Source organism: Myotis yumanensis, unplaced genomic scaffold (genome assembly GCF_028538775.1).
Source record: "Myotis yumanensis isolate MYYU_CA2020_CCGP unplaced genomic scaffold, mMyoYum1.0.hap1 SCAF_1, whole genome shotgun sequence".
Taxonomy (NCBI): domain Eukaryota; kingdom Metazoa; phylum Chordata; class Mammalia; order Chiroptera; family Vespertilionidae; genus Myotis; species Myotis yumanensis.
This window is the reverse complement of record NW_027223752.1, coordinates 193,162,577-193,177,380: the sequence shown is the minus strand read 5'-3', so window position 1 is coordinate 193,177,380 and position 14,804 is coordinate 193,162,577. Positions and strand designations below refer to the sequence as shown.

General features: G+C 38.7%; 1 protein-coding gene across 1 annotated transcript; it reads left to right on the top strand.

Annotated features, from left to right (window-relative positions):
• The first annotated feature begins 2,322 nt into the window (after positions 1-2,322).
• Positions 2,323-12,259, top strand: AREG (amphiregulin). Its single transcript, XM_070409617.1, has 6 exons — positions 2,323-2,581; positions 3,599-3,829; positions 6,691-6,889; positions 7,781-7,936; positions 9,346-9,463; positions 12,017-12,259. The coding sequence occupies exons 1-5, from the start codon at positions 2,521-2,523 to the stop codon at positions 9,443-9,445; spliced, it is 747 nt and encodes a 248-aa protein (XP_070265718.1). The 5' UTR covers positions 2,323-2,520; the 3' UTR covers positions 9,446-9,463; positions 12,017-12,259.
• Positions 12,260-14,804: the final 2,545 nt, after the last annotated feature.

Here is a 14,804-nt window from a genome sequence, read left to right as displayed (position 1 = left end):
GTAATGTGAAGAGCCAACTTTCACTTCAAAGTAAAACATTTATGATGACATATATGCACAACTTGCTTTGACCTCCATAAGAAGAAAGCACAAGAAAGGGGGAAGAACAGAACTAAAAAGAAATGGACAGCTAGCAGAGCAGAAAGGTGCAAAAGTGTAGGCTCATGGCCTGAAGTCTAAACAAAATCTCCACCATATTTTGAAATTTGTGGGCAGGCTCTGAATCTCATCTGCCAAAAAGGATGACAGTGCAGGCCCCTGCTTTACCCTCGGGTGGGTGGTGCCATCTTTCTAGTCTTATTTTCTATTCTCAGTCACACCGTGTCACCAGGTAGTTCTTCCGTTTAAATTTTCTGCTGGGAAAACTACTGAGCGTACTCTCCCTCTTTCTACAAAGCTTCCCCTTGATACGCATGGGCAAAATTGAACTGCATCCTTGTTTCCCATTGCACTCTGAATCCTTATCATCTGATGTAACAGGATTACTCTTCTAGCTGGCCCACAGCGCACCGCACTGGACAGCAGGGAGCTGGTCATCATTTAATCTTCCTCTGTACTGCCTTCCCCAACCCCGCTCACCCCAACACACACGCATAAAAAAACAAGTGAATTTCACAAAATATGCTCTCAGTAAATGTTGAATATTAGAGAAGGCATGAGTCATGACAATATTCTGCTAAATGTATTACTTAGCCTGTGGGGAGCGGTCTTGGTTTGACAAGGTCCCTAGGACACAGTCTTTCACAAGGTGGGCTGTCACACGCTCTATCCCACTAAAGTTCAAGTTACTGACTTAGCTTGCTAAATGCCAAATAAGCAGGAAAATTGTGCTGCAGCAGTATAGCTTGTGAGAATAAGGAAGTAGTCTAGCTAAGCTCAGATCATGAAAGTCGGTCTCAGCCGCCGACTGACACGAAGGATTGGAAGAAAGAAAGTTAGCCAAGACTGTTAGAGGAGATGCTTGCGCTGATTAAATCGGAAGTTGCTTAAGTTCTGCTAAAAGTATATGTAACCAGTGAATGTATAAAAAGACTGTGTGAAATAAGCTCGGGGCTGCAGTCTTGAACTGTCAGTCCTCCCGATCCCATCTTTGTGTCTGTCTCTTTTCTTAATCCTCACCCCCCTTTCAGGTACTGTTCGACTGTAGTGCCGGCGGGCTCCGGCATTAGCCTACTCAGTATGATATGCCATTAAAAAGTAGCATTTGAAAAGTTTCTCAGAATTAGGACGCATGCTCTGTGACCACATTGCTAGAAAGCCTGCTTTACTGGAAGGATGGGGAAGAGATATGCATCGTCAGGACATGGAAACACTTAGAACAGTGCTTTTTTCTCTCAAGTCAAGGAAAATCCAGTTCTGGGGTTGTTTCTACATCATGGTTAGTCAAATTAAGCAGCTCTGGGTATAGTCTTGGGCACCACCCTTCATCCATATGCCAATATGCTACCAATAGAGATTATTCCTTTGTGCTGTGTTGTTCTCTTCAGAAACTCTCTTTTTAAAGATCAGTTTAGTCTATATTCCTTTATCAGAGTAGAAAGATTTTAGAGTCAGCTGAATGCGAATTTAAATTTATCTGGCTTCTGCCATGGCCTGCTGTGTAAAGTCCTCCTGGCTTTGAAAAGCTGGCATTTGTCCTCCTTGTAAAACAGGGAGATAATACTTTACCCAGCAAGGTTGTTGAGACGGTTTAATATTTCAAGTGCATAGTTTGTCGGTAATAAATGGTTAATATCAATTTTGATGAGCGCCCTGGACCACCTAAAGAAATGGGAAGGGAGGTGGTTGAAATGGTGGCCACTTCATAGTGGTGGGTGGGAAAGGGCCCTTGGTTGAGATATAAGGAGGTGCGCACTCTCTGGTCACTTACTGAATTTCATTTATCCTTGTTAAAGACACTGGGCTATCATTAAGTCACTCGGTCTTAACGTGCTTTTACATCTTCTGTTCCAATGAATCCCCACCTGTTGTAATATTAAAACCAACCGAAGTATACGCGGAGGTTTTTCAGAGAGCTTGAAAAATTGGGACTTTGTCAGATACTAGGTCACAGCCTCCACTCCCGCCCTCAAATCTGAATCTGATGTTCTTTCTGTTTGCGGCCAGGGGTTTAATTTCCATTTCCTCCCAGCGGCTTTCTCTGCTCGAGGTAGGCGGGGTGCCTCCATCCGTGTGTGGTTTTGGGGTAGTAACCTCTTCTGGGGCGGCGGCCGCCTCCACCCACGGCGGTGGCCTTGACGTCACGTCGCGGGCGATGCCGGAGTCCCCGCCCTATAAAGCCGCAGGTGAGCGCCGCGCCTCCGGTAAATTCGCACACGTCGAGCCAGCACCCGAGTCGGATCCCGGAGAACCCGAGGCGAGCTCCCCGCGCTGCGTGCGGCGCCCCGAGCCCGGCCGGGCCGGCGAGCACTGCCGCTCACTCCCCGTTTCCCCCCGGTCTTCTTCCACCACCTCCTCCTCCAGCCGCAGCTCCCGATCCGGTTGCCCCAGAGACCGCGACGCCGCCGCGCCGAGGGACCAATGAGAGCCCCGCTGCTGCCGCGGGCGCCCGTGGTGCTGTCGCTGCTGATCCTGGGCTCAGGTGAGGACATCCCGGCTCTGATCCGCCCAGCGCTGCTCCTCTAAAAAATGCGTTTTGGGCTCCCAACTCTCCCGCGGGAGGTACTCACAGTAGCTTCCTCCCCGAGGTTGCTCCCTGGGAGGAAGAGAAAAGCAAGCAGGTGTCCCCCGTCCCAGGCCAGGAAGCGGGTGCGGGAGACCCCGTCCTGTACTCTAAGTTCAGCCGGAGACCTGAGAGATCCTGTGATCCGCAGCCTCCGCTTTAGATTAGAGAAACCAGGCGAAGTCCAGAGAGGTGACGTGATCTCTGCAGATCTCAGAGTTCTAAGCCCTGGACCCAGGCGTCTCGTCTAAATTCTGTCTAGCGATTTGGTTTTTACTTTCTTAGAGGACCTGGTATCGCCCCAGGTTGAAGTTCAAAGCACCAGTGTTTTCTTGAAGTCTAAAGGCTAAAGTTGGGGTACCTTACCTAGTTCCCAGGTGTTTTGTGTGTGTGTTTTTTTTTCTCAATCAAGAACAACAATAATAAAACTGACAGGAAGAATCATTATTGACTACCTTTTATGTTACTTTTTACATTTTATGTACATTGGCTTTTGAAAATGTGAGCACGTGTTAAGGAAATCTGATACTTGTATCGAGAACCTGTCTAGGGTTCTAGGTATCATGGGGCAGGCGGCATTCTAGCAACCAATGCATTTGGTATGTGAAGAGATGGGAATATTTAGACAATACCTGTTAAGTAATTATGTATGTTAGATTAATTTGCCTACTTGGCAGTATTTTTTTTTTTTTGATGTGGAAATTAATGTAGACTCTCCGTGGAAAAGAAAACCTCGATGAAAGAAGCTCTGTAATTGGAACAGCTGAGTTTGCTTGTTGGCAAAACGTGGAGTTGCTTTCATGAGTGACGCAATCGCAATAGCACATATGCAATAACTGCTTTGATATCAGAAGATAAACATTTCTCCTGAACGCGGCTGACTGACGAGAAAGGCACTCTGCTTTACCATTTCTTCCCTTGTTCTTTCTCCCATAGCCCATTATGCTGCTGGATCGGCCGGCAATGACAGCTACTCTGGAAAAGGGGAGCCCTTTTCTGGGGACTACAGTGCTGATGAATTTGAAGTCACCCCAAGAAGTGAGATTTCCCTTGTGAGTGAGGTGCCTTCTGATAGTGAACTGTCCTCTGGGAGCGACTATGACTATGCAGAAGAATATGATATTGAGAGCCAAATATCTGGCTATATCGTAGATGATTCAGTCAGAGGTGAGTAGAGGATAAGGCGAAAATGTATTCTATGCAGTGTGTGCTTGTATGAGCAAAGCGAATTCCAAAGAAAAGCCGCTCCCTGAATCTTCCAGTGGCTTTATGGTATGTGTGGCTGTTGTATAGCCTGCTAGGTAGGCCCACAAACTGAGATGGAAAGAGCTATATGAGGGCACATCCTATATGTCAAGATCTCTAATGTTTTATGTCTATTAAATCCAATCTTCACAACAGCTCTATGAATAGGAAATATCGTTTCACAGATGTGATCATTGAAGCTTGAAAAGGTTCAGTGTTCTGCTCAAGGTTCCATTAGCCAGTAAGCAGATGAGCCAGAATGAGAACTCCAATCTGTCTGATTCCAGATACTATGCTCTTTCCCACTGTGCCTCACACACCTTATTCTGAGAGACAGACATAGACACCTGCTAGTTCTGTCTCCTCTGTATCTCAGCTTCTGTTCCCTCTCCCACCACCACTCTTCCCTAAAGGAAGTACATTCTAGCACAAGGGAACAGAGGAAAAGGAGCAATTGGACTTCAGCCTTTAGCACTAGGTGTTGAATAGGTAATTATAATATGTAATTATAATAGCATCTTCTGGAAATATTAAGGAGCAGATATGCATGGATTTTACGTCACTAAAATCACAATTTAACTCCAAATCCCATTTGTCTGCTCAATAATAGTGAGTCATAGTTTTCTTCGCTTTGTCTGTTGGCTTTAGAAAATAACATTTACTTAAAATGAGAGTATCTAAGTAGGAGGTAAAGATTGTTCATTACCCTCATATTACTTCCGAGTTCGAGGGCAGACAAGGTCATCAGTAAATCAGATCTGAATATCCTAGTATCATCCACTGTGAAGGCAGGACATGAGGCCCCTTCTCTACTAACATTAGCTTCCTGGACTTCTCCCTCTCTGCCTGGATCCCAGAACTGGTGAGAGAGGACAGGTGATACCATAGGGACAGTGACCTGCTTAAGTGACAGGTGGGAAAAGCTTTAGTGAACACTCCACTTTATTCCCTTGCTTCAGAACTTGTACTTTGATGTATGGTGGGAAGAGGTCCATTTATAATTCTTACTTTTGGAGAAATTATATTAGACCATTAAGATTCTAGAAACTGTTCTCTTAAAGATGTTTCCAGTTGTTAACATTTCAAAAGGTCAAGTTGTTAGTAGTGAAAATGGCTAGTGGTTAAAATTGCAGTACATTGTGTGATAAGAGTGAAAATGTTGGTTTAACTCCTTTGAAAGGCTATTAAATCCAAGAGGTTATTCAGAATAGCAACTATTTGCCTCTGTCTAAACTTTGTAATATGTCTGGTAAAATGCAGTAATAGCCATTTACAATGTACCTATAAGAGGACTTATTCTAACTTGTGGCACTTTTTTAATATCAGAGGAAAGTTTCAGTATAAAAATTGAATAGCTACCTATTAAACATAGCTCCCATTTTGACTATTCTTAATGTTGTTGTAATAACCTGCTGAAATATTTATAATATTTATTTGTTGTTTCTTTAATCACAAGGTTCTATCTTGATACCCTTCCCTATGTTTCTAATGTTTTCCATTTAGTGGACACTGTAGGACCATTATGACTAATGGGATTATGACATTGACATTATTATGATCATTGCCTCTTGTCATTGAGCTTTGCTCAATATTTGGTCAGATAAGTCTATTCAGGGATTAATACTACAAAATGCACAGCTCTAACATTAAAACTCCTCCTCTCTATATTTAACATGTAGGGAAACTATACCCTGCATAACGATGACAATGAAAAAAACATTTCTGTGGATCTGGGAGTTAAGATGAGTCTCTGAAGCATCAAGAACAAATATATCTAGACTCTTTTTTAAAAAAATATATTTTATTAGTTTTTTACAGAAAGAAAAGGAGAGGGATAGAGAGTTAGAAACATCGATGAGAGAGAAACATCAACCAGCTGCCTCCTGCACACTCCCCACTGGGGATGTGCCCACAACCAAGGTACATGCCCTTGACCGGAATCGAACCTGGGACCCTTCAGTCTGCAGGCCGACGCTCTATCCACTGAGCCAAACCGGTTTGGCTAGACTCTTATTCTTTCAAATTGATTGACCACAGAAATGAACCCCCTGGAAGGTATCGATTAATTATAGTCCATTGTAATCTGGGAGTTGGAGAAAACGGATGATCTCTAATGTATAAGCTTCAGGTTTTCCCACTCTCAGGCAATGCACACTAATTCCCAATTATGATAGTGAGCACTAGACCCATATGGATAAATAAAAGCCACAAATATGCGCATGTCCCATTTTATGACATTAAATGACACTGACCTTTTCCAAGAGAAAACATTATGGAGTGGGGAAATGACAGGCTGTGAAGTCCCAGCACTGCCATTTGCAAGCCGCGTGTCCCAGGGCCAGTTATTTATCTTCACTCAACTTCAGGGTCCGCCTTTATATCATCTGGGTAACAATACATTCCACTGTTATTTGAGTTTAATTTAATTAATGTCCAGTACCAAGAACTTGGTATTTACTAGAAATTTGAAAGCTGTTTAAAATATTTTATGGGTTTTCTTGGACAGGTAACCCATATCATCAATAATGGTAATAATGATACATATAAATTCAAAATGTGTTTCTAAGTGAATAAATAACAAAAGGGTTCAGATTTATAAGTGCCACATGATACATGTATTCTCTTTGCCCTATTATTGTGTATGAATTGTGTTACATAATGAGACAAATATGCTGGTTATTCCCATGAGCTCTCACTATTAGGATTTCTTTCTGTCATGTCTCCAAAATGATATTCAAAATGAAGAGAGACTCTTGTCAATAAATCTTTTTTTTTTTTTTTAGTTGAACAGGTAGTTAAACCCAAGGAAAACAAGACAGAAAGTGAAAACACTACAGACAAACCCAAAAGAAAGAAAAAAGGACAGAAAAATAGAAAAAATCGAAAAAACAAAAAGAAAAATCCATGTGATACAAAATTTCAAAATTTCTGCATTCATGGAGAATGCAAATATATAGAGCATCTGAAAAGAGTATCATGCAAGTAAGTTTTCCTAAATTACGTAGAATTCTGTATTTCTAACACCATGTCTGAAACTTCCAGCTGCAGAAAACCATTTTCATATTTCCAATGTATAAACCAAGAGTCTGCAAACCTTTTCTTAAAGAACCAGGCAGTAAATATTTTAGACTTCCTGGGTCAAGATTATGTACTTATACAACAAATTAAAAAGTAACTGGGTAGCCCTGAGAAGTGTGGCTCTGTTGGTAGACAGATTCTGGGTCAGGGTACATGCCCTGGTTGCAGTCTAGATCCCTGGTAAGGGCATGCAGGAGGTGGCTAATCAATGTTTCTCTTTCACATTGATGTTTCTCTCTCTCTTTCTCTTTCTCTCCCTCTCCATTCCTCACTCTAAAAATCAATTAAAATGTAAAAAACATTTTTGGCTTGTACACTTTAAAAACCCTGACAAATGGCCAGATTTGACCCATGGGCTGTAGTTGACTGACCCCTGGTACAAACCATCATTTTACAACATAGGTTTTACATAACCTCTTTGTAAAAAATGACCTAAAGATACTTTTCACACAATGTTGTTCTATCCTCCTTCCCCCCAAAAGCTGCTAGTACATGAAATGACAGTGAAATGTTTTCGCTGCATAACAAATCACCGAACTCATCAGCTGGTCATAAAAGGAGCACAAAGAATGAAAAGGTGTGTCTTCCTAGAATAACACCCAAACTAATCTCAACTTGTTCTCTTATGAACAGATCTTTGGCTTGAATGCATTGCATGTCTTAGAACTTGAAATACAAATAAGGCGTGCTTTATTTTTTAAATATTAGAATTAAATGGCTATAACCTGGAAAGTAAGCCTAAAATATATAGAATGTTTTCAGAGATTATAATTTTGAAATGTGGGTTGTTTACAGATGTCATCAGGATTACTTTGGCGAACGGTGTGGGGGAAAGTCCATGAAGACTCAGAGCATGGTTGATGGTGACTTATCAAAAATTACGTTAGCAGTCATAATTGCCTTTGTCTTAACTGTGACCTTCGCTGTTGTTGCTGCTATTATTAGAATCCAGTAAGTATGGCATAACTTAAACATTTCTCATGAAATCATGCCAGGTTAATTTCAATATTTTTATTATACTATCATGTTTTAAATAAGTTATTCTATTGGTGGCATGTGATCTTTGGTCATATTTTTATACTCCATTGACAAAGATCACAGTATGGTCCAAATTTATGTTACTTTGACCACCACAGAAACTTAATATGTAAAGGCCTTTTCCACAAAATCTAGACATTTTTTGAACTTGAAAATTGATGGTTTTGTTTCATGTCATATTTCTACTCAAGACTACTTTCAAATTGCAGAGTGTTGGTATCTACTATGAGTATCTTAAGTTTAAGCTAGCCTCCCAGAATCTAAGGCCTTGTTCAAAGTAGGTTGTCAGAGGTACTGCTTTGATACTAAAAATCACAGAGAGCTCCAAAACAGGAGCCCAGAAAAGATACGTCTTTGCTTTTATTAGAATGCAAAATTCCAAATTAGGAATTTTATAGCGTGATCCTAATTTACTTAGAGCTTATGCCTATTTTGTTATGGTCAAATGCAATATGGGAACTCAATTATTAAAAACACACAACATTTCCTCCATATGGAGGTATGGTATGGCGTAGGAAGCAGGGACAATTCTATTACTTGTTTCGCTCCTGCAATATCTTCTCTGTGCTCACAGTAACAGATCAGATACTTCACTTCATGACCAATGAATGCTAGAACTAGACTGTTCCGGCTTGTAGACACTGGTGGGTATGTGAAAATGGCATTGTCTGTCAAACAGAAGTCAGTGAAGTAAGGAAGCTGGGGGAGGGTGTGAATGGCTCTATGATGACTCATGTGCTACTGGAGCTTGGGAAAAGCAATAGACTCATTATTCTAATTTTAGGTCTTGGTAAATTACTTTAACAACTGGATTGTGTACATGATCCACCACTCTTGCCATTCAGGAAACAAGGGGTTATCTCTGCCATTGTTTACTATTATTTTAAATGCGGATCAGATAATGATAAAATGGCACTTAAAAAAAGAACACTGTTTTATGGTGCACATAAAGTTTGATCTGTGGTTTAAATTTGTTTTGCACACCCTAGAAATGATGTTGATCTGTTAGTACCTCAAGCTAGATATGCAGATATGTTTAGGAAAGATACCCTCAGACAAACCATTATTATTTGACATAGGAGAGAAAGAAAAAAAGGTTGCCAATTAAAGATGTTTTGAAGTAATTATTTAAACCTGTAATTATTCAAGTTGAAATATTTAATAATCCTTTGGAAAACATGAAAAAAACTTTATGGTGTAGGGTATAATGTATAATGGTCTATAAAGGATGCACAAAAAGGAATTCCCTGTACTCCTGAAAACCCCAGTTAATATATGATAAATAAAACTTTGATGACAGTAGCATATTTTGTTCTCTGAAGGCTTCGAAAGCGACACTTCAGGGAATATGAAGGAGAAGCTGAAGAACAAAAGAAACTTCGACAAGAAAATGGAAATGGAAATGCACACATCATAGCATAAATGAAGATGATATTACAGGTTTGTATTTTAAAAGATATCATTAGATCACATAATGTAATTTTGAAAAAATATAGCACCTATTAAGAAAAATGAGGAAAGTAAGTGTTCTTAATTATGGATACACTGTGAACATTGGCTACATTAAAGTGTTATTCTTTAAACAGGAGGTAGAGTTCAATATTGAGAAAGGGCTCTGTCCTTAGTATTATAAGGGATATAAACATGAGGGAAACATAGATGCTCTTCTCAACAAACTTAATGTTTAGTAGACAGAAAATTGGGTAAGGAAACAGAATACTAGGTGAAGTAAAATGTGTGTCATGAGAAAGGAACCAATGTTGTTGCAAAGGACCATTATTTCATCTTTTCTTATGGCTGAGTAGTATATATATATACTGAAATAATACACATCTTCTTTGGATCCTGAGAATATCATACAAAGCTAGCTAAGTAAGACAGAAAAAGCCAAGAACCATATGATTTCACTCATGTGGGACATAAAACTGAAAGTAGTAAATGAGCAAATGAGAAAAATAAAAAGTTATAGACGCACACAATGGTATGATGGTTTCCAGTGGGAAGGAAGGTGGAGGGGGAGTAAAAGGTAAAGGAGATCAATTATATGGTGACAGAAGCCTTGACTTTGGGTGGTGGGTACACAATGCAATATACAGATGATGTATCATAGAAATGTACACTTGAAACCTATATAATCTTCTTAACCGATGTCACCCCAATAAGTTAATTTTTAAAAAAAGAAAGAAACCAATGGGATATGAGGAGTTTCCAATGAAGGGGTAGAAGGAATCCAGTAGGATGCATTCACAGAGCATGAGAGAATGGATATATCAGGTGGCATTGGAGTAAGCCTTAAAGGACTGATGAGATTGGGACAAGCAATTATGAAAGGAGAGGAAGATTAATGTTGTGAGATGCACTAGGTCACTTGGAAACTTGTGACAAATAGCCTAGTTCAAATGCATGTTGGGGGAGAGTAGGTTGAAATGGTAGATTGAGCTCACATGATGGAGAGCCAAAGTCGGAGTGCTTGCATTACAAATGTGAGGTGGAGACAGCAGGTTGAATATCCTTTTAAAGGAACAGAGTAGGAAGGGTGAAGGGGGTGCAGATTTGTGAGAACTTAGAGTATATATTGCAGTTTTTATTTTTAATTTTTTTGTAAAGAAGATGAGTTGAGCATGTTGGTAGGAAGAAGGTAAGAAAGTATGGAGAGGGATATTTGATAGATAACAAAGTGAACACTAATGAAGCAAACTTCTAGAGGAAGAGGGAGGCAAGGAGCTCAAGGACACACTTAAAATCAGTCAGAAGAAGGAACTCTGTTTCCTCAGACATTTAGGAAAGATGTCCCATCCTTAAGTCATTGATTTTTTTCCCCTTTGATGAGTTTAAGAATGACTTGAGATGCTTATTAAATATGCATATTTTTAAGCCAAATTCCAAATTGACTAAATCAGCATTTCCATTTTAAATTAACACTCTAGATCAGTCGTGGGCAAACTACGGCCCGCGGGCCGGATCTGGCCCAAATGAATAAAACTAAAAAAAAAAAAAAGACCGTACCCTTTTATGTAATGATGTTTACTTTGAATTTATATTAGTTCACACAAACACTCCATCCATGCTTTTGTTCCAGCCCTCCGGTCCAGTTTAAGAACCCATTGTGGCCCTCGAGTCAAAAAGTTTGCCCACCCCTGCTCTAAATGCTTGCTTGGGAAAATACCACATTTAACATTGGTATGTTGCAAGCCTATTACATAACTAACTCAGTAAATTCAGGAAATGGGTAATTATCCATGCCAATGCTATACTCAGGTCCTTATTGTATGAAAACGTATTAATGTATGGGCTTAATGTGCTGATGCTAAGACTACCAACATGAATGAGGGTGGATTTTTGGTGTCTTAGTGCAACTGAGATTTCTTTTTTAATTTTTTATTATTTTTATTGAATTTATTAAGGGTGACATTGGTTAATAAAGTTATATAGGTTTCAGTTGTACAGTTCTATAATATATCATCTGTATATTGTATTGCGTGTTTACCACCCCAAGTCATGTCTCCTTCCATCACTATTTACCCCCCCTTCATCCTCCTCTCCCTCCCAAGCAGGTCCCAGATGATTTTAGGTAAAGGAATATGCTGTGCTGGCACACACTGGCTGCCTATTAACTGGTAGCTACTATTATTATGCTCTCGCTACTAATTATCTTAAATTAACTGTATAACATAAATACACTGAGCCACTTAACCTTTGTTTTTAACTATGTCCACTGCATAGATTTGGTTACTGTTGTTGCCTCTTATTAAGCAGAATGTAATGGAACAGGTTTAAGCATATGCAGCCTTCTACCTAAGTAGGCATGTAACCAAAGGTGTGAAAGAGGGATTCAAATCAGTGTGATAGTCTGGCTCTGAAACGCTTGTAGCATTCATTCTTCCTAAGACATCCTAGAAATACAAGTTGACAGAAATTCTGATTCTTTGACATATTCTTAAAGCTGTGTTGGAACTGAGCTTGTTTCTAACACCTTATTTTATTTTTGAACAGGGATGGGAGTCACTGCCAAGTCACAACCAGGAGTGATGAGTTGGTTCCTCTTTTCAGTGGATCATAAGAAAACAGAACGTTCTTGTTCTAATGGTTTCAAACTTTCAATTGTCACTTTTTATGCAAGTCTTATGTCTGTATATAAAGATGCATGGAGAGAAAAAGTATTTTTTCAGGTTGTAAATAATTTATTTAATATTTAATGGAAGTGTATTTATTTTACAGCTCAATAAACTTTTTTTAATCAAACAGATTGAGAGTTTGAATATTGAGAGCTACTTTTGAGATTGTAAGACTCTGGAGTATTTTCTTAGGTGATTGTTTTAAAAGGAGTTCCTTCCCTTTTCTTTTTTTTTACTGGTTTATGTTCATATTCAAAACGTATCCCTTTTCTTAGAAAGCATTTATCATGGGAAAATTATAAACTGGAGTCACTTAGTTCTCCCACAAATACTAATGTCTCAAACTGGCTTTCTTATTTCACATAGAGTTTATTCCAAGTCCTGGTAATTATAAAAGCCTCTAAAATGAACATATGACACTGCATAGACACTGGTAATATAAAAGAGAGAAAATCTACTGCTCATCATCATCATCACCATAAATAAGGTGACATGAATAGGATTGAATATTACAAATGTGGCATTTCAAGAGAGCTAGAAAGTACTTAGATTTAAAACTCTTTCCCTAACAATGGCATGGATGTATAAAGCATCTAAAACCCACACCTCCCTTTCCTCCTCTGGCTACATTTTCTTACATCTTTTAAAACAAATACATGTGTATTTGTGGTGGGTAGTCTTTCACGAACATTAATGTTATGGAATGACTCAGTCTGGTTCCTGGCTGGTCAACTAGGTTACCTGCATACAAAACAATCTTTAAAATATGTGGAGAGCATCTTGGGGAAATTAACCAATAACAAGCATAATCCCAGCAATCATCACACAGAATTTCATGAATGAAAGCTGCCTTGCACATCAGTACTTCCATCTGTCTCTAGCATACAACTTATGAAATTCTTGCCCATTGATCATCTAACCAATTGCTACCCAGCCTCACCTGCACTTTGTCACGTGAGGTTTAAATGACTACATGCCCAGGCTCCCCTTTCTGACCTTTGGATTTAAAGGAATGGGGTGTGGGGTTTTGTTTTGTTTTTGCTTAATTCCTTTACCTTTTTCACCAAACCCCTCCCCTCTGACAGTTATCAGTCTGTTTTCTGTATCTTTAAGTCTGTTTCCACTTTATGTGTTTGTTTTGTTCATCAGATTTCACATTTAAGTGAAATCAATGTTATTTGTCTTTCTATGACTGGCTTATTTCACTTAGCATAGTACTCTCCAGGTCCACCCATACTGTTGCAAAAAGTAAAATTTCCTTCTTCTTACAGGCCAAGTTGTATTCCACTGTGTAAATGTACCACAGCTTTTTTATCCACTTATCTACTGATGGGCACTTAGGCTGTTTCCAAATCTTGAGTATTATAAATAATGCTGCAATGAACATAGTGGTGCATATACTCTTTTGAATCAGTGTTATGGTTTTCTTAGGTTATATTCCCAGAAGTGAAGTTGCTGGGTCATAAGGCAGTTCCATTTTTAATTTTTAAAGGAAACTCCATACTGTTTTCCACAGGGCTGCACCAGTCTGCATTCCCACCAACAGTGCACAGTGTTCCCTTTTCTCCACCACTTGTTTGTTGATTTATTGATGATAGCCATTCTGACAAGTGTGAGGTGATATCTCATTGTGGTTTTAGCATCTTTTCATATATCTATTGTCCATCTGTATGTTTTCTTCAGAGAAAAATCTATTCATTTTTAAATTGGATTATTTGGTTTTCCTTTGGTGTTGTATAATTTCTTTATAAATTTTTGATATTAACCCCTAGATGTATAATGGGTGAATATGTTCTCCCATTCAGTGGGTTGTCTTTTCATTTTGTTGGTTATTTTGTTGTGCAAAAACTTTTTAATTTGATGTAGTCCCATTTGTTTATCTTTCCTTGACTGAGGAGACATATCAGGAAAAAAATATTGCTACAAGAAATGTCTGAGATTTTACTACCAATGTTTTTTTCTAGGATTTTTATGGGTTTGAGTCTTACATTTAAGTCTTTAATCCATTTTAAGTTTGTTATTGCATATGGTGTAAGAAGGTGGTCTAATTTTACATTTTTGCACATATCTGTCCAATTTTCAACACCATTTATTGAATAAACTATCTTTACCCCATTGTATGTTCTTCCTATTTTGTTAAATATTGATTTACCATTGATCTGTATGTCTTTTTATGACAGTACCATGCTGTTTTGATTACAGCGGCCTTGGAGTATATAGTTTGATATCAGGTAGCATGATTCCTCCAATTTTGTTCTTTTTCAAGATTGCTATGGCTATGTGAGGTCTTTTGTGGTTCCATATGAATTTTTCGAGTATTTGTTCTAGTTCTGTGAAATACATCATTGTTATCTTGATAGGAATTGCATTGAATCTATAGATTCCTTGGGTAGTATGGACATTTTAATGATGTCCATTAACATGATATATGCTTCCTTTTATTTGTATCTTCTTCAATTTCTTCCTTCAGTATCTTATAATTTTCTAAGTAAAGGTCTTTTACATCCTTGGTTAAATTTATTCCAAGGTAATTTTTTATGCAATTGTAAATGGGATTTTCTTAGTTTCCCTTTCTGATAGTGTATTTTTGCTGTATAAAAATGCAACCTATTTCTAGATATGTATTTTGTATCCTGCTACATTACTGAATTTGTCAGTTCTAGTAG